At 34.3% G+C, this 12,353-nt stretch overlaps 1 protein-coding gene across 9 annotated transcripts in view; it reads right to left on the reverse strand.

Moving 5' to 3' along the window:
- The window catches only part of BLTP1 (bridge-like lipid transfer protein family member 1), a 204,605-nt gene that overhangs the window by 12,964 nt on the left and 179,288 nt on the right, over positions 1-12,353 (reverse strand). For all 9 annotated transcript variants that reach the window (XM_077861149.1, XM_077861144.1, XM_077861145.1 and 6 more), the window contains 8 exons: positions 12,063-12,224; positions 10,769-10,908; positions 9,395-9,596; positions 6,111-6,311; positions 5,152-5,331; positions 2,310-2,447; positions 1,213-1,470; positions 138-288 (listed from right to left, as the gene is read on the reverse strand). In XM_077861149.1, coding sequence (XP_077717275.1) covers positions 138-288; positions 1,213-1,470; positions 2,310-2,447; positions 5,152-5,331; positions 6,111-6,311; positions 9,395-9,596; positions 10,769-10,908; positions 12,063-12,224 — 1,432 coding nt within the window. The remainder of the gene's footprint in view (positions 1-137; positions 289-1,212; positions 1,471-2,309; positions 2,448-5,151; positions 5,332-6,110; positions 6,312-9,394; positions 9,597-10,768; positions 10,909-12,062; positions 12,225-12,353) is intronic.

Below are 12,353 nucleotides of genomic sequence, written 5' to 3' on the forward strand. Positions count from 1 at the left end.
ACATTTCAGTATTAAAAAGGTTTTATTTTTTTTTATTTTTTTTTTATTTTTTTTTTAAAAAGGTTTTAAATTGCTTTACTACAACATAAGAAAAATTACAACTAATGACTAATTTTCCTTGTATCTGAATAGCTTACGTTGTATTTCCCATTACATTACTCATATTCATTTGAACATTTAATTGCTTCAAGTTGATGGCAAATACGACCAATGTTTCCCATGGGGTCCCTTGTTGGCTTGCTGCTTTGTTTGATTTGTTAAAAGGAGTTGATGTTTTTGAAAGTGAATCTAAAAAAAGAAAAATCAAATGCACATTCATTCACATAGATGCTCAGGCAATTAAAAATTACCATTCTTATCACTATAATCCCCAAAATAAAAATATGGTATTCTTAATTAAAACCTAACAGTTAATGGCTGTCATGTAGCCTCTAAAATACCAGCTACAATTTGACTGAATGTTTAGTAAGGGCAGGCAGTCTTCCTGAAAGCTCATAAAGGTCTGTATGATCTTCATTTTATATAAGGAAATGCTGGTATGCATGGAATAATACAGCACAGATCATCATCCTAGGATTTTCTTTACAAAGGAGAAAATCATAAGCTGCTGCTACCAAATAAAAGACTTGAAGGCAGGGACTATTCTGAAATGCAGACACCTACTGAGGCACTGGTCTGCTGGGGTTCCTGTGGGTCAGTGTGTATCCTGAATCCTACATTTACTCATTACACTCTAAGCTTGTGACATGAACTATATCATTTTTATATGTTCAGACACAAGTAGAGTTCTGAGCACATAAAAGAGTTCAAAAAACACTAGCTGAATAAAAGAATGACTGAATGGATGAATATCAAAGACTAACTTTTTCATAAATGGGTCTGACATTCAGAAAAAAAATCAACTTTTTCAAAATCAAACATCTTTTACAACATTGTAGGTTTGTTTTTACTTCTAACTGTACCATGTGGAACAAACTAACAATATGCTCATTCCTCTTTTCCTCTCCTTTTTCAAAGCTACTAGCCATCCAGCTCTCTCTTCTGGCAAATACTTTGAAGTGTTTCGTTTTGGGTATTCCCACCCCCCATCTTCCATAAAAATCTGCAAGGATATATTTTCCTACAGTTAAGGCAGGAATCTGGGGGTAACTAAATAAGATTTTTATCTTGGGGGCACTGGAAGGATACTGATAACAAAGAGAGCAGTGTTACCTCTTCGGGGAACCGAAGAATCAGACACACTCCTTGATCTTATGGAAGCTGGGGATTTTAGGCTCTGTGCTGCTGTCCCTGGTGACATGGTGCTGTTTGTCATGTGCTCATTGAACACATTAGGTGATTGAGGCATATGCGTGAAGGAGGCTGACTGACTAGGCTGCTCCCAGGTCCTGCAGTAAGCTTTTCTTGATGATTCAGGGGAAAGATGTTGGCTTACTCCTTCAATGGAGTCAGGTGTCCCTGGGCCAGATGCTATTAGAAAAGCAGAAACAAAGTTAGCCAGGGTAAAATCTCCATGTTATAAGAAATTTCACCACTCTACCATTTCTAATTTGAGAACTGGACAGCAATTTATGGTTTGCAAAGTACATTCCAGCATGCTATTTCATTTAATTCTCATGGAAATTCATGAGAAGAGCAATGCAGTTATTCCTTTTTCATTTTACAAATAAGGGAATAGAGGGGTGCCTGGGTGGTTTAGTTGGTTAAGCATCTGACTCTTGATCTCAGTCAGGTCATGATCTCAAGGTCCTGAGATTCAGTCCTGCATTAGGCTTCATGCTGGGCAGGGAGCTTGCTTGGGATCCTCTCTCTCCTCCTTCTACCCCTCCTGTGCCCCCAGGTCATGCAAGCCTGCGTGCTTTCTCTCTCAAAAAAACAAATAAGGGATAGACTCAAACTTGGATTTCTAATATTTTCTGCTGTATCATGCTAACTCTACCTTTCACTTACACAGTATGGTACTACAACAATATCTAAGAGAAAAATGCAGGCAGTGTAGTAGCATATCCCCAACATTTTTCGTTTTCCATGCTTAATTAACCATGAGTAACTTGGATGATTAGATGGTATTTCTGCATTTCCAGATTTTACAGATTACAGAATAATCATTATAGAATATAAATCAGCTGAATAATCTCTAAGAGAGTAAGCTTTTTGTGATCTCCAATACTACTGTATTCCGAGTGGTTACCACATTAGAGGCACTCAGCAGACATATGTTGAATGAATGAACTGTGTGGGTTTTTGTTACTACCGTAACCAAAACTAAAGGTAACCTAAGTATAATTATAATTACTAAACAAGCTTACTTGGCAAGTTTATAGTTTGGTCCCCAAGGAATAGTCGTCTTGCGATACTTCTCCTATACCAGGCTCTTGGAAATGCCAGAATTTCACTGAGTCGACGCATATCATATTTAAAGGAGGCAGACCCTATATCACATACAGCTGATATATATATAAATAAAATCTGTTAGAACAGATTTCAAAACCTTTAATATTGTCACATGGCAGGTATAATATGACACACAACTGAATTATGTTATAATTAGTGAAATATCAAAATAAGTTACATGGTATGATTAGTAAGTGAAAATATTTGTTCCTTCCACAAATGATACAAATAGCACATTTTTACACTACTCTCATTTCATTTTTTATTTTTTTCTCATTTCATTTTTTGAGGTGAGGGCAACTTGGAATTCTGTTACTACTTTATCTTGAAATGCTGAGCGGTTCTAAAGATCAGACTTATTGACAGCTTTCAACTTTAACTGCTTTTCTCAAATATGGAGACTGAATAATCAGGATGGGCAGGAACACAAACTTCTTCAAAAGTAGTTGCAAAACACAAAGTCTGGCAAGAACTACTATTTTCCTTTTAGACAAAGAGCAGTGACTTGTCAGTCTGAAGAATTCTGATGGCCACTTCTTGGGGCTCTACTCTGAGCACTCTTCTGCTTCTGCATTTCCTTCATGCTCTCCTATTCCTCCACCATAGCTTCTGTAAGGATTTACCCACCAATGTTTCCCACATCAACATTTCTGTTTCAGCCTGAGTCCATATCCAGATAGCCCATCAGCCAATTATCTACTAGATTCTCCCACCTAAATGTCCTATTAGGAACTTTCTTATTTTCTAAGTTAATTATGTTCCATTGTCCCTCCAGTCATCTAAGCTAGAAACTTGTCGCATCCTTGTCTCCTCCACACCTTATACAACTTGTCCTCAAGGTTGTGGATTCTATTTCTCTTAAAACCATTCCTTCTTCTTTTTTACTGTTATAGTTCAGGGCTTCACTCCCTATTGCTTGGTCTAAACAGCCTTTGCAAGCATCTCTCCCATTTTTCATGCTGCCATCGACTCTTTCTAAAACACCAATCTGAAGCATCATCTCATTTCTTTTTTAAAAATGTAAACGTTATTTTATAATCCAGATACAATTTCTATGTGTATGGTAAGAACACTTAAAATGAGATCTACTATCTCCACAGATTTTTCTTTGTCTTCACAGATTTTTAAGTGTACAATACAGTGCTCTTTTCTTTAACAGTGCTGTTATCTTTATCTTTTTTTTCTTATTGTATAACTTATTTTTTTAATGTGGACAGGGGACCCTGAAAAATCACAAAGTTGTTGAAAATGTGTATGTGCTACTATTTGGTATGCTTAAGGAACATGGGAAGAGCTCACAATTGAGATCCCATAGGTTTTTGTTTTGCCTCTTCCCCAAATCTAAAGCTGACTGCTGGGAGAGCATCATTTTCTCATTTCCACTGGAGAACTACCCCCTTAGGCCCTGAGATGCAGTCACCTCTTTTTATAAAGGGAAAGCAGACCAGGCCTAAAAGTGCCCCTAGCTCTCTTATACTTGTAAATTGTGGGAAAGGGAACTAAAGTGTATGAATTACCCTTCCCTGTTATTCCAGTGAATAGCCATACAGGCTATGGTGAACAATAACAAAAAGTCAGAAGGACCAATACAGCCCCTTTTGTAAGAATTTTGAATGTTTTGTAAATATATTGGTCCAATTGTTGTCATCACATTTCTTGAAAACCTCCTATGGCTTTTCATCGCCCAAAGGATCAAAATAATCCTTGTTCTTTAGCCTGGCATACAAGTCTCCCAACAATTTAGTCCTTGTCTGTTTTACCAGCTTTACCTCTAGGCAATTCCTCTCTCCCTTGGGACACTGAACTGTACAACCAGTTAAATGTTCAGTTATACCTATGCTTTGTTTGAGTGAACCAAGTTATGATCCTACAGCATACTTTTTGATGCTTCTGTATCATTAAATACCATGTTGCTATAGCCAAGAATTTTTTTTACAGAATTTTGAAGATCTAGCCAAATATCATTTCTTTTATGAAGCCTTCTCTGATCTCTTGAATAAAACAATTTGTTTCTTTCTCTTTATATAAACCTCCATTACAGCATTAATCACACTGCACTGTCATTTGTCTACTTGTAAGACCCTTCCTTATTCAGGCCGGTTTCCTGAATCATCTAGCAGAGTTCCAACACAAGTTCACTGTAAAGTATGGGTTCAGTGTATATTTGTTGAATGAATATTAGCTGTACGTGTACTTACTATATTTGTACAATTAATAACTTTAAAAGTTTTCACTCCCATAGTACTCTGAATTCAAAATGTTCCACATGCATTTAATTTTAAATAATCAGATTGCAATATAAAGAAAATAAGCAAATGATTTGCCCATAGGTATTTATAAAGCTAGCAATACACATGTACACAATTTAAGATCTTACAACACCAAGTAGAAATTTTTTAACCCTTATCCTTATTAGTGTTTTAAGAATTTATAATCAGAAAACTTAGCTAATGAAAAATCAGAAATTTTACCAATTCATGGTAGAGAAGTAAAGAAAAGAAGCATTTTTCAGTGATTTAACTAGGCATATTTTGGCCTTTGGGTGATATTAATAGATATGCAATTATCTAGAAATCATATTCTTAACACTGATTACTTGGAATGAGATAGCACATTGGCCTAGACTATTATTCCCTACTTAAATCATCACTAAAAGCTTAACATTATTATATGTATTTAATATTTAAACAATTAAAAAAGAGGCTCTTAATTCTGAAAAACAGTATCTTAAGAAACTATAACTATACAATTAAGTACCAGATATATTGATTAGTGTAGTGTCCATTTTGCTTGCAGACTTGCTTACAGACTGATTTTCAAAAAATGAGGCTCCTCCTGAACGCCTTATCCGAGACAAACTCACTTTTACAAATTCAAGGTTTATACTGAGTGAGTCTTTTCGACCAGTGACTGAAGTAGGTTCTTCATCCACATTCCCTTTAAAACAAACACAAAACATGACATACACACACATATATGTATATATGTATATGCAACTATCTAGTTTCATGAATTATCTAATACACTGGAATATGTCATCAATTAAAATCACTTTAAGTGAGGTAAAAATTTAAGAAGAATGATCTAATGAGCACTAGTATTCATAACAATAGTTTAATAGTATCAGCCCATAAATAATAGTAATGATTTTCACACTTCTCCAACAAAAACTAGCATTGACATGGAGTATGTTTTTGTTATTTCTCTAAGTAAATCAAGAGACATTCATTAGTATCAACATCTCATAAATTTTTAGTGGTAAATCTGCCTTTAAAATGGCAGTGAAATTTAAGTTGGTTAAATAATGGCAAGAAGGAGAAGAAGCAACAGCAGAAGGTGGTTTCATTTAAAATTGACAGATGTGATGTACATACTTTAAAAACTTATTATTTGTAGAATATAATTTCTTCTACAAATAATGATTTGGTGAAACGTTTAAACATTTAAGTAACACAAATTTCCACTTAAATCCAAAGAGTATTATGCTGCATATGTCACTTACAAAATATTGTTTTAAAATTCTTGTTTAATTAATTCATCTGAATTCTTTATTTCATAGTTCTACTTCTGTAGAGACAGGATCGATACTACTAAGAGGAAAAATAAAGTTTCTGATCTTGTTTTATATCCATTATTAAAGTTATTATGATTTCTGAAAAGATCAAAGCTTGAAAAAGTGCTATAAATTCAAAAAGATGAAAACAATCTAAGTATACCTAGTCCTCCAGATCCAGGTGTGAGCCCAGAAACAGCAGTTTTTTGTTTCCCTGCTCCATATGGATGAAACACGTAAAGGGAAAAGTCAGACATGCATGCAGTGAAGCTCAAACCAGATGAACTGCTGCTAGAACTGGTCAGATCCGATTGACTACTACTATGTCGACTTCTGCCAAGAGGGCTGCCTAGGCCTGATGAACCTATAGTGAACACAAGAAATCCAAAATATTTATAAGCCACAGGAAATTTTAAAAGCCTGTCACTTAATATATTCTTAAGAGACAAACAAGACTTGAAATTAAAATGGAAATATTCAAACATTAATTGATCAATAAATCTAAAACCTTGAAATCAAAATATTTAGATTTACTTTTCAATTAATTTATTCTATTAACCAGGGTTGAATACTTTGCTCATCTTTGAAACAATTATTTAGACATATGATTGGCTACTCCATGGTTTCCTGTTTCTTTTATTCTTTGTTCCACTGGAAGTAAGCAGTGGAAGAGGCACAGAATAGTTGGGGCTTAAGTGAAGGGGGAAGAAAACAAACTATAAAACATCCAAATAGTATAACCAGAGTCCACATTTAAGTACCAAGCAGTAGAAACAGAGCAAGGTAGACAAATGCAGAAAGGTAAAGATCTTTCTCTGGGAAGAAGCAAGTGTCCTCATGTTTAAGCCACATGATCTGGCTCTTTCCCATCTCTCTAAATCTTTTTCATACCAATCTACCTTTGTTTGCCACATTCCACTTACACTACTTCTTTGTCTTTGTTTTTTAAACTTATCAAATTCTTTCTTGCTTCATGGATTTTGTATTCTCTAATTAAAGTTTCATCATCCCAACTCTCTGCTTGGCTAACTCATACTCACCTACTTCACATTTAAAATATGCTAGTTTGCTTATTGTCTGTTTCACCAGATTTAACTTAGGTTCCACATCAGCTGAATTATATCTGCTAGCTAGGTTCACTACCATCTATTCAACCCCCAGCACTGACCTGGAAACCAATAAAGTTCAATAAAGGTCCTTTTAAAGAATAGATATTGTCATAACCTATACATCTTATACATTTATTCTCATCATAATTCTTCCTGCATGTTTTACAGTAATAAAATGAGGGATGCTACTTCATTTTTTTATTTTATAAAGAATCAAAATGTGGACATAAAAATAGTTGCTCATTCCTTTCTCTTTTTTTAAGATTTATTAATTCATGAGAGAGACAGAGAGAGAGGCGGATACATAGGCAGAGGGAGAAGCAGGCTCCCCACGAGGAGCCCAATGTGGGACTTGATCCCAGGATCTCAGGATCATGACCTGAGCCAAAGGCAGACACTCAACTACTGAGCCACCCATGCACCCCTAGTTGTTCATTTCATATTCCTTTCACTACATATACTTAGCACGGTACATGTATATACTACTCTAATAACTAAAAGTGTCAGTAATTTGTGACATTTTGTCATTAAGAAAACAAGTGATTCTCCCAACAGAGAAATGGACAGGGGCATATTTATCTCCCTCTCTCCTTAGCCAATATGGAAATAACACACAAAATAAAACCTCATTTTAGTCCATCATATTAACAATGATTAAAAATAAATTTAAAGCATAATGTTGGGAAGAATACAGTGAGCTTGCAGTCTACGCACACTGTGGTGAGAATGCAGACATCTTATATTCACTGGAAGAGTAAAACTATCAAACACTTTAAAAATGTTCATTCTTTCTGATTTAGGAATTCCACTTTTAAGAATTTATCCTAAGGATGCTGATTTATATACAAAGATATTCATCTCAATATTATTTACAAAATAGAAAACAAAAAGCCTGGGGAGTCTTAAATGATCAAAATGATGGAATATCATCCCTATCGTTAATTTTTTTAAAATTTTTGTAAAGTTATTTTAGAGATGAGTATTTAATAGTTTGGGAAAACCTATACTTTAACTTTTCAAAAGATACATAGAAAAGATCATATTTAAATTTTGCCTGGGAAGAGGACTGTATCTATAAAAATGCTGGAGAGTAGGTAGGAAGTGATACTACTGGTTATCTACAATAAAAGAATATTATTTTCATTTTTAGCACTCTTGTTTTCTTTAACCTCTATCGTGAACAGTGAGTTAATTTTATAATCAAAAAATATTTTCAAAAAATGACACTACCACTCCAATATTTTATAAACTACAACACAATTCCAACAGCAATATATCTTTTTAAAGATTTTATTTATTTATTCATGAGAGACACAGAGAAAGAGAGAGGGGCAGAGATACTGGCAGAGGGACAAGCAGGCTCCATGCGGGGAGCCGGGTGTGGGACTCGATCCTGGGACAGGCCCTGAGCCAAAGGCAGAGACTCATCCACTGAGCCACCCAGGCGTCCCAAACAGCAATATTTTGGAGGTAAGTGTGACAGTAGGCAATCACATTAGCAAAAATTTAATTCTAAAATGTCAACTTTTTGTTTTCATATTTTATGAGGAAGACTTTCAAAGATTCATACAGCAAAGCAAATGTTTTGCTTTAGCCATTTTTCAATGTCTTCTGACATTGCGAAATATCACTTGGGGGCTTTTTACCGCAGTTATGAACCACTGTTTTAAGAGTTCTCTTCTTATCAATTTTCATACATTCCAGTCTCTTTAAGAGTCTTCAATAAATCTTTATCATTTGCATATGTGATCTCTCTGATTTTTAGGGCAGAAATGACACTGAGCTTTAATACAGTGAACAGTGACTATCTTACCAGGAAATCATTGGTTGTATTTTAAAAACAAAACCTTTCATGATATAAACATCTGAGTTAGGCAACAAAATTTATCAATAAACAAACACACACATATATATAAAATTATAATTAAATACACAAACACATAAACTACACTTCATACAACTTCAATTTACTGTGATAAATTCTTGCAAGATAATATATCTCTTATTTTCCATTTGTAAGACTGATTGCTCTTAAATGTAAAAATAGAGCATAAAATAAAGCATTCAAAGATACTTAAATGTATGATAGTTATTTCATAGTGCTTGTTGTGTGTACAATCAAGCTAATCAAAAAATGCTATCCAACTGCCATTCACTCATACCAAAATATACTAAAAAACCTTTGATCTCTATATATTTTTCTATAAATACTCTAATTCTCAAATATTCTCCTTTCCCAAATTTAATTTTTTAGAAATATATACTAATTACTATTAAAATATTTATTTAAAAACAATATTTGGCTTTATAACAGTGGAATAAAAGAGCATTTCTATACCTGGTATTCCAGATTTGCTTGCAGAGGTCTTTGTTCCACTCTGAGTAGCATTACCTCCAGGAGATAAAGTCTCTGTGGGATATGTAGTCCCTAAAGTCTCCAGCTCTCCACGGTTTGAGGAAAACACCAAGTCCAAGGATGGCAGCTTTAGCATGCATTCTACTCTTGATACTGGTAAACAGCTAAACTTGATCTGTGAAGGCTAACAAGTGCAGAGAACCAAAAGAAAAATGTTTTTTTACTAGGTATTAGTTAAAAAAATTCACACTGGATTCTAAAAAATACAATTAATTTCCATTTCAGTCCCCATATTGCAAATTATTTGATACTTAAAAAAGGATTTTGTGTTTAATGTCCAAGCTTTTTCAGATACATGATATATTAACCAAAATATATTTAAAAATGGTATTTTAAAAAACCTAAAAATTTGAGAAGTCACCTCTGAGTGATACATATTTAGACATTTAGATAATTCAGAACATTAAAGATGTCTATAATCATATTATACTTGTTCATAATCAACCTTTTCTTAAAGGAAATAATACCTCCTATACTAAAGTTTTTAAAAAGCTGTTGCATATACAAATGCTATTGTAATAATACAAGTTCTATAAACTTTCAAGCCCTCACCCATTACATGATTTCATCATATATTCAAAAGGCTAATGCAAAACTCCAGACTGAAGCCCTTTTGGCCAAACTGCTATTGTAGAAAACAATTTGGACAGATGACCATTAGTGTTGCTTTATTCTTGAGATTATCTAATTTTAGTTGAAAGTAAGCTGAAACCTGAAGTTTGGTTACAAGTAGTTTTCAAATCCTCCTTAATAAATGGACTCAATCAGATGCTAATATACACTACCAAAGGGCTACTGATAAGACTGCATTTTACAATAAAGTATTAAATAAAAATTCTGTAACTTTTTGTTAGCAAAAATTTAACAAAGGTACTTATGTGTGACTTACATCTCAATTACACTTTATGTTAGCCCAAAAAGGACCATAATGGCAAGAAATACAGGTGCCATAATAAAAAAGGGTATAAAATTCTAAAAAAAAAAAAAAAAAAGAAAAGAAAAAGAAAAAAAAAAGGTTTTAACTTTAACTTACACATTTTTATTTTTGCCAAAAAGTAAGAGATTTTGAAGGCCCAAAAATCTATGAAGCTCCTCAGCAGAAAAGTAAATACATACATAAAATTGTACATATATTTCCCAGAGGTTCTGGCTGTCTCTAAGTCATAATAAGTAATACTAAAGATCCACGAACCCAAGGTTAAAGAAACTTCAAGGGAAATAATGGTGGAAATATTCAAATAAACTTAAGAAAAACATTTTTCTTTAAAATAAAAAGGAATACATGAAATATATCACCTGAACTCGTACATAAACCACAACATCTACAGGGAAGGAAGAGTAAGCAGATGTTGAAGATGATACTAATGATGTTGTTGATTCTTCCATAGGATCTGGTATTTCAAAATGTCCCATATCTTCATCTTGTGAACTGACAGCTGTTAAAATATTTAGTTCTGTTATTAGGCCATAGACAAAACATTTAGTTTTTTAAAGATTTATTTATTTCTTTGAGAGAGTGTGTTACAGCATGCAAGTGAGCGCATAGGGAGGAGCAGAAGGAGAGGGAGAGAGAGAGAATCTTAAGCAGATTCAATGCTAAGTGTGGAGCACAGATGGAAGATTCCATCTCATGACCCTCAGATCATGACCTGAGCCAAAATCAATAGTTGGATGCTTAACCGACTGTGCCACTCAGGCACTCTGGGCAAACTGTTTATTAAAAGATCCTTTCTCTCATGCTAGTACTGATATCAGGGGTATGAACACACAGAAACATACTTCTATAGCCAATCATTCTATACATCTTTCCCTATTCAAATCTCTTGCTCATTTCTCCAAATTCTGACTTTCCTGCTATTATAACGAACACTGTACAAAGAAAATTAAGCCTTTACCATCAAGAAGTTTCCAGTCAAGAGGGAAGCTAATATAGGAATTAAGGATGTTAATTTTGTCATTAACTAGCTGTGGCCATGGGAAAATCATTTAATCTCACCAGGACTTAATTTATTTTTTTGTAAACAAGGACTAGATGATTTCTCAAGTTCTTTTTCAGTTCTATAATTCTTTTTTTTAAATATTTTATTTATTTATTCATGAGAGATACAGAGAGAGAGGCAGAGACACAGGCAGAGAGAGAGGCAGAGAGAGAGAAGCAGGCTCCATGCAGGGAGCCCGATGCGGGACTCGATCCCAGGTCTCCAGGATCACACCCTGGGCCGAAGGCAGGCGCCAAACCATTGAGCCACCAGGTGTCCCAGTTTTATAATTCTTGATCACTGAATATATTATATAATAATATATAATAGCATTACAAATCCTTCTAAGAAATAGAATTTTGAAAGTATTATGTGATAGAATGGTGCCTGGGCGGCTCAGTCGGTTGAGCATCCGACTTGATTTCAGCTCAGGTCATGATCTCAGCATCCTGAGATCAAGGCCCACGTTGGGCTCTGTTTGGGGCATGGAGCCTGCTTAAGATTCTCTTTCTCCTCCTCCCTAAGCACCCCCACAAAGCACTCTGTGCTTGTCCTTTCTATAGAAAGAAAAAATTGTGATGGGGAAGTAAATATCTAAGGAGGATACTTACTTGTATAATTCCTTTCAATTGGTGTAATTGGGATAGTTTCCAGAGCTTTTTCCAGGAAGTCTAATAGGCAGGGACTAATAACCATTTCTTCTGGCAATGACTGAAGTGCCACCCAAGCATATAATTTGGCTGTTTTTACTCCTCCACTTCCTTTTCCTTTGGCTAGAACATTTACAAATGTGAGGTGAATTTAATAGTTCCCATACAACATATAATAATTTTGTGAGAAATTTTGTGAGAAAACTACATATGACAGTTTAATCAGGTGAAGCAGCTTATACCTAAACCATA

The sequence above is a fragment of the Canis aureus genome, chromosome 20, assembly GCF_053574225.1.
Source record: "Canis aureus isolate CA01 chromosome 20, VMU_Caureus_v.1.0, whole genome shotgun sequence".
NCBI classification, from domain to species: Eukaryota; Metazoa; Chordata; class Mammalia; order Carnivora; family Canidae; genus Canis; species Canis aureus.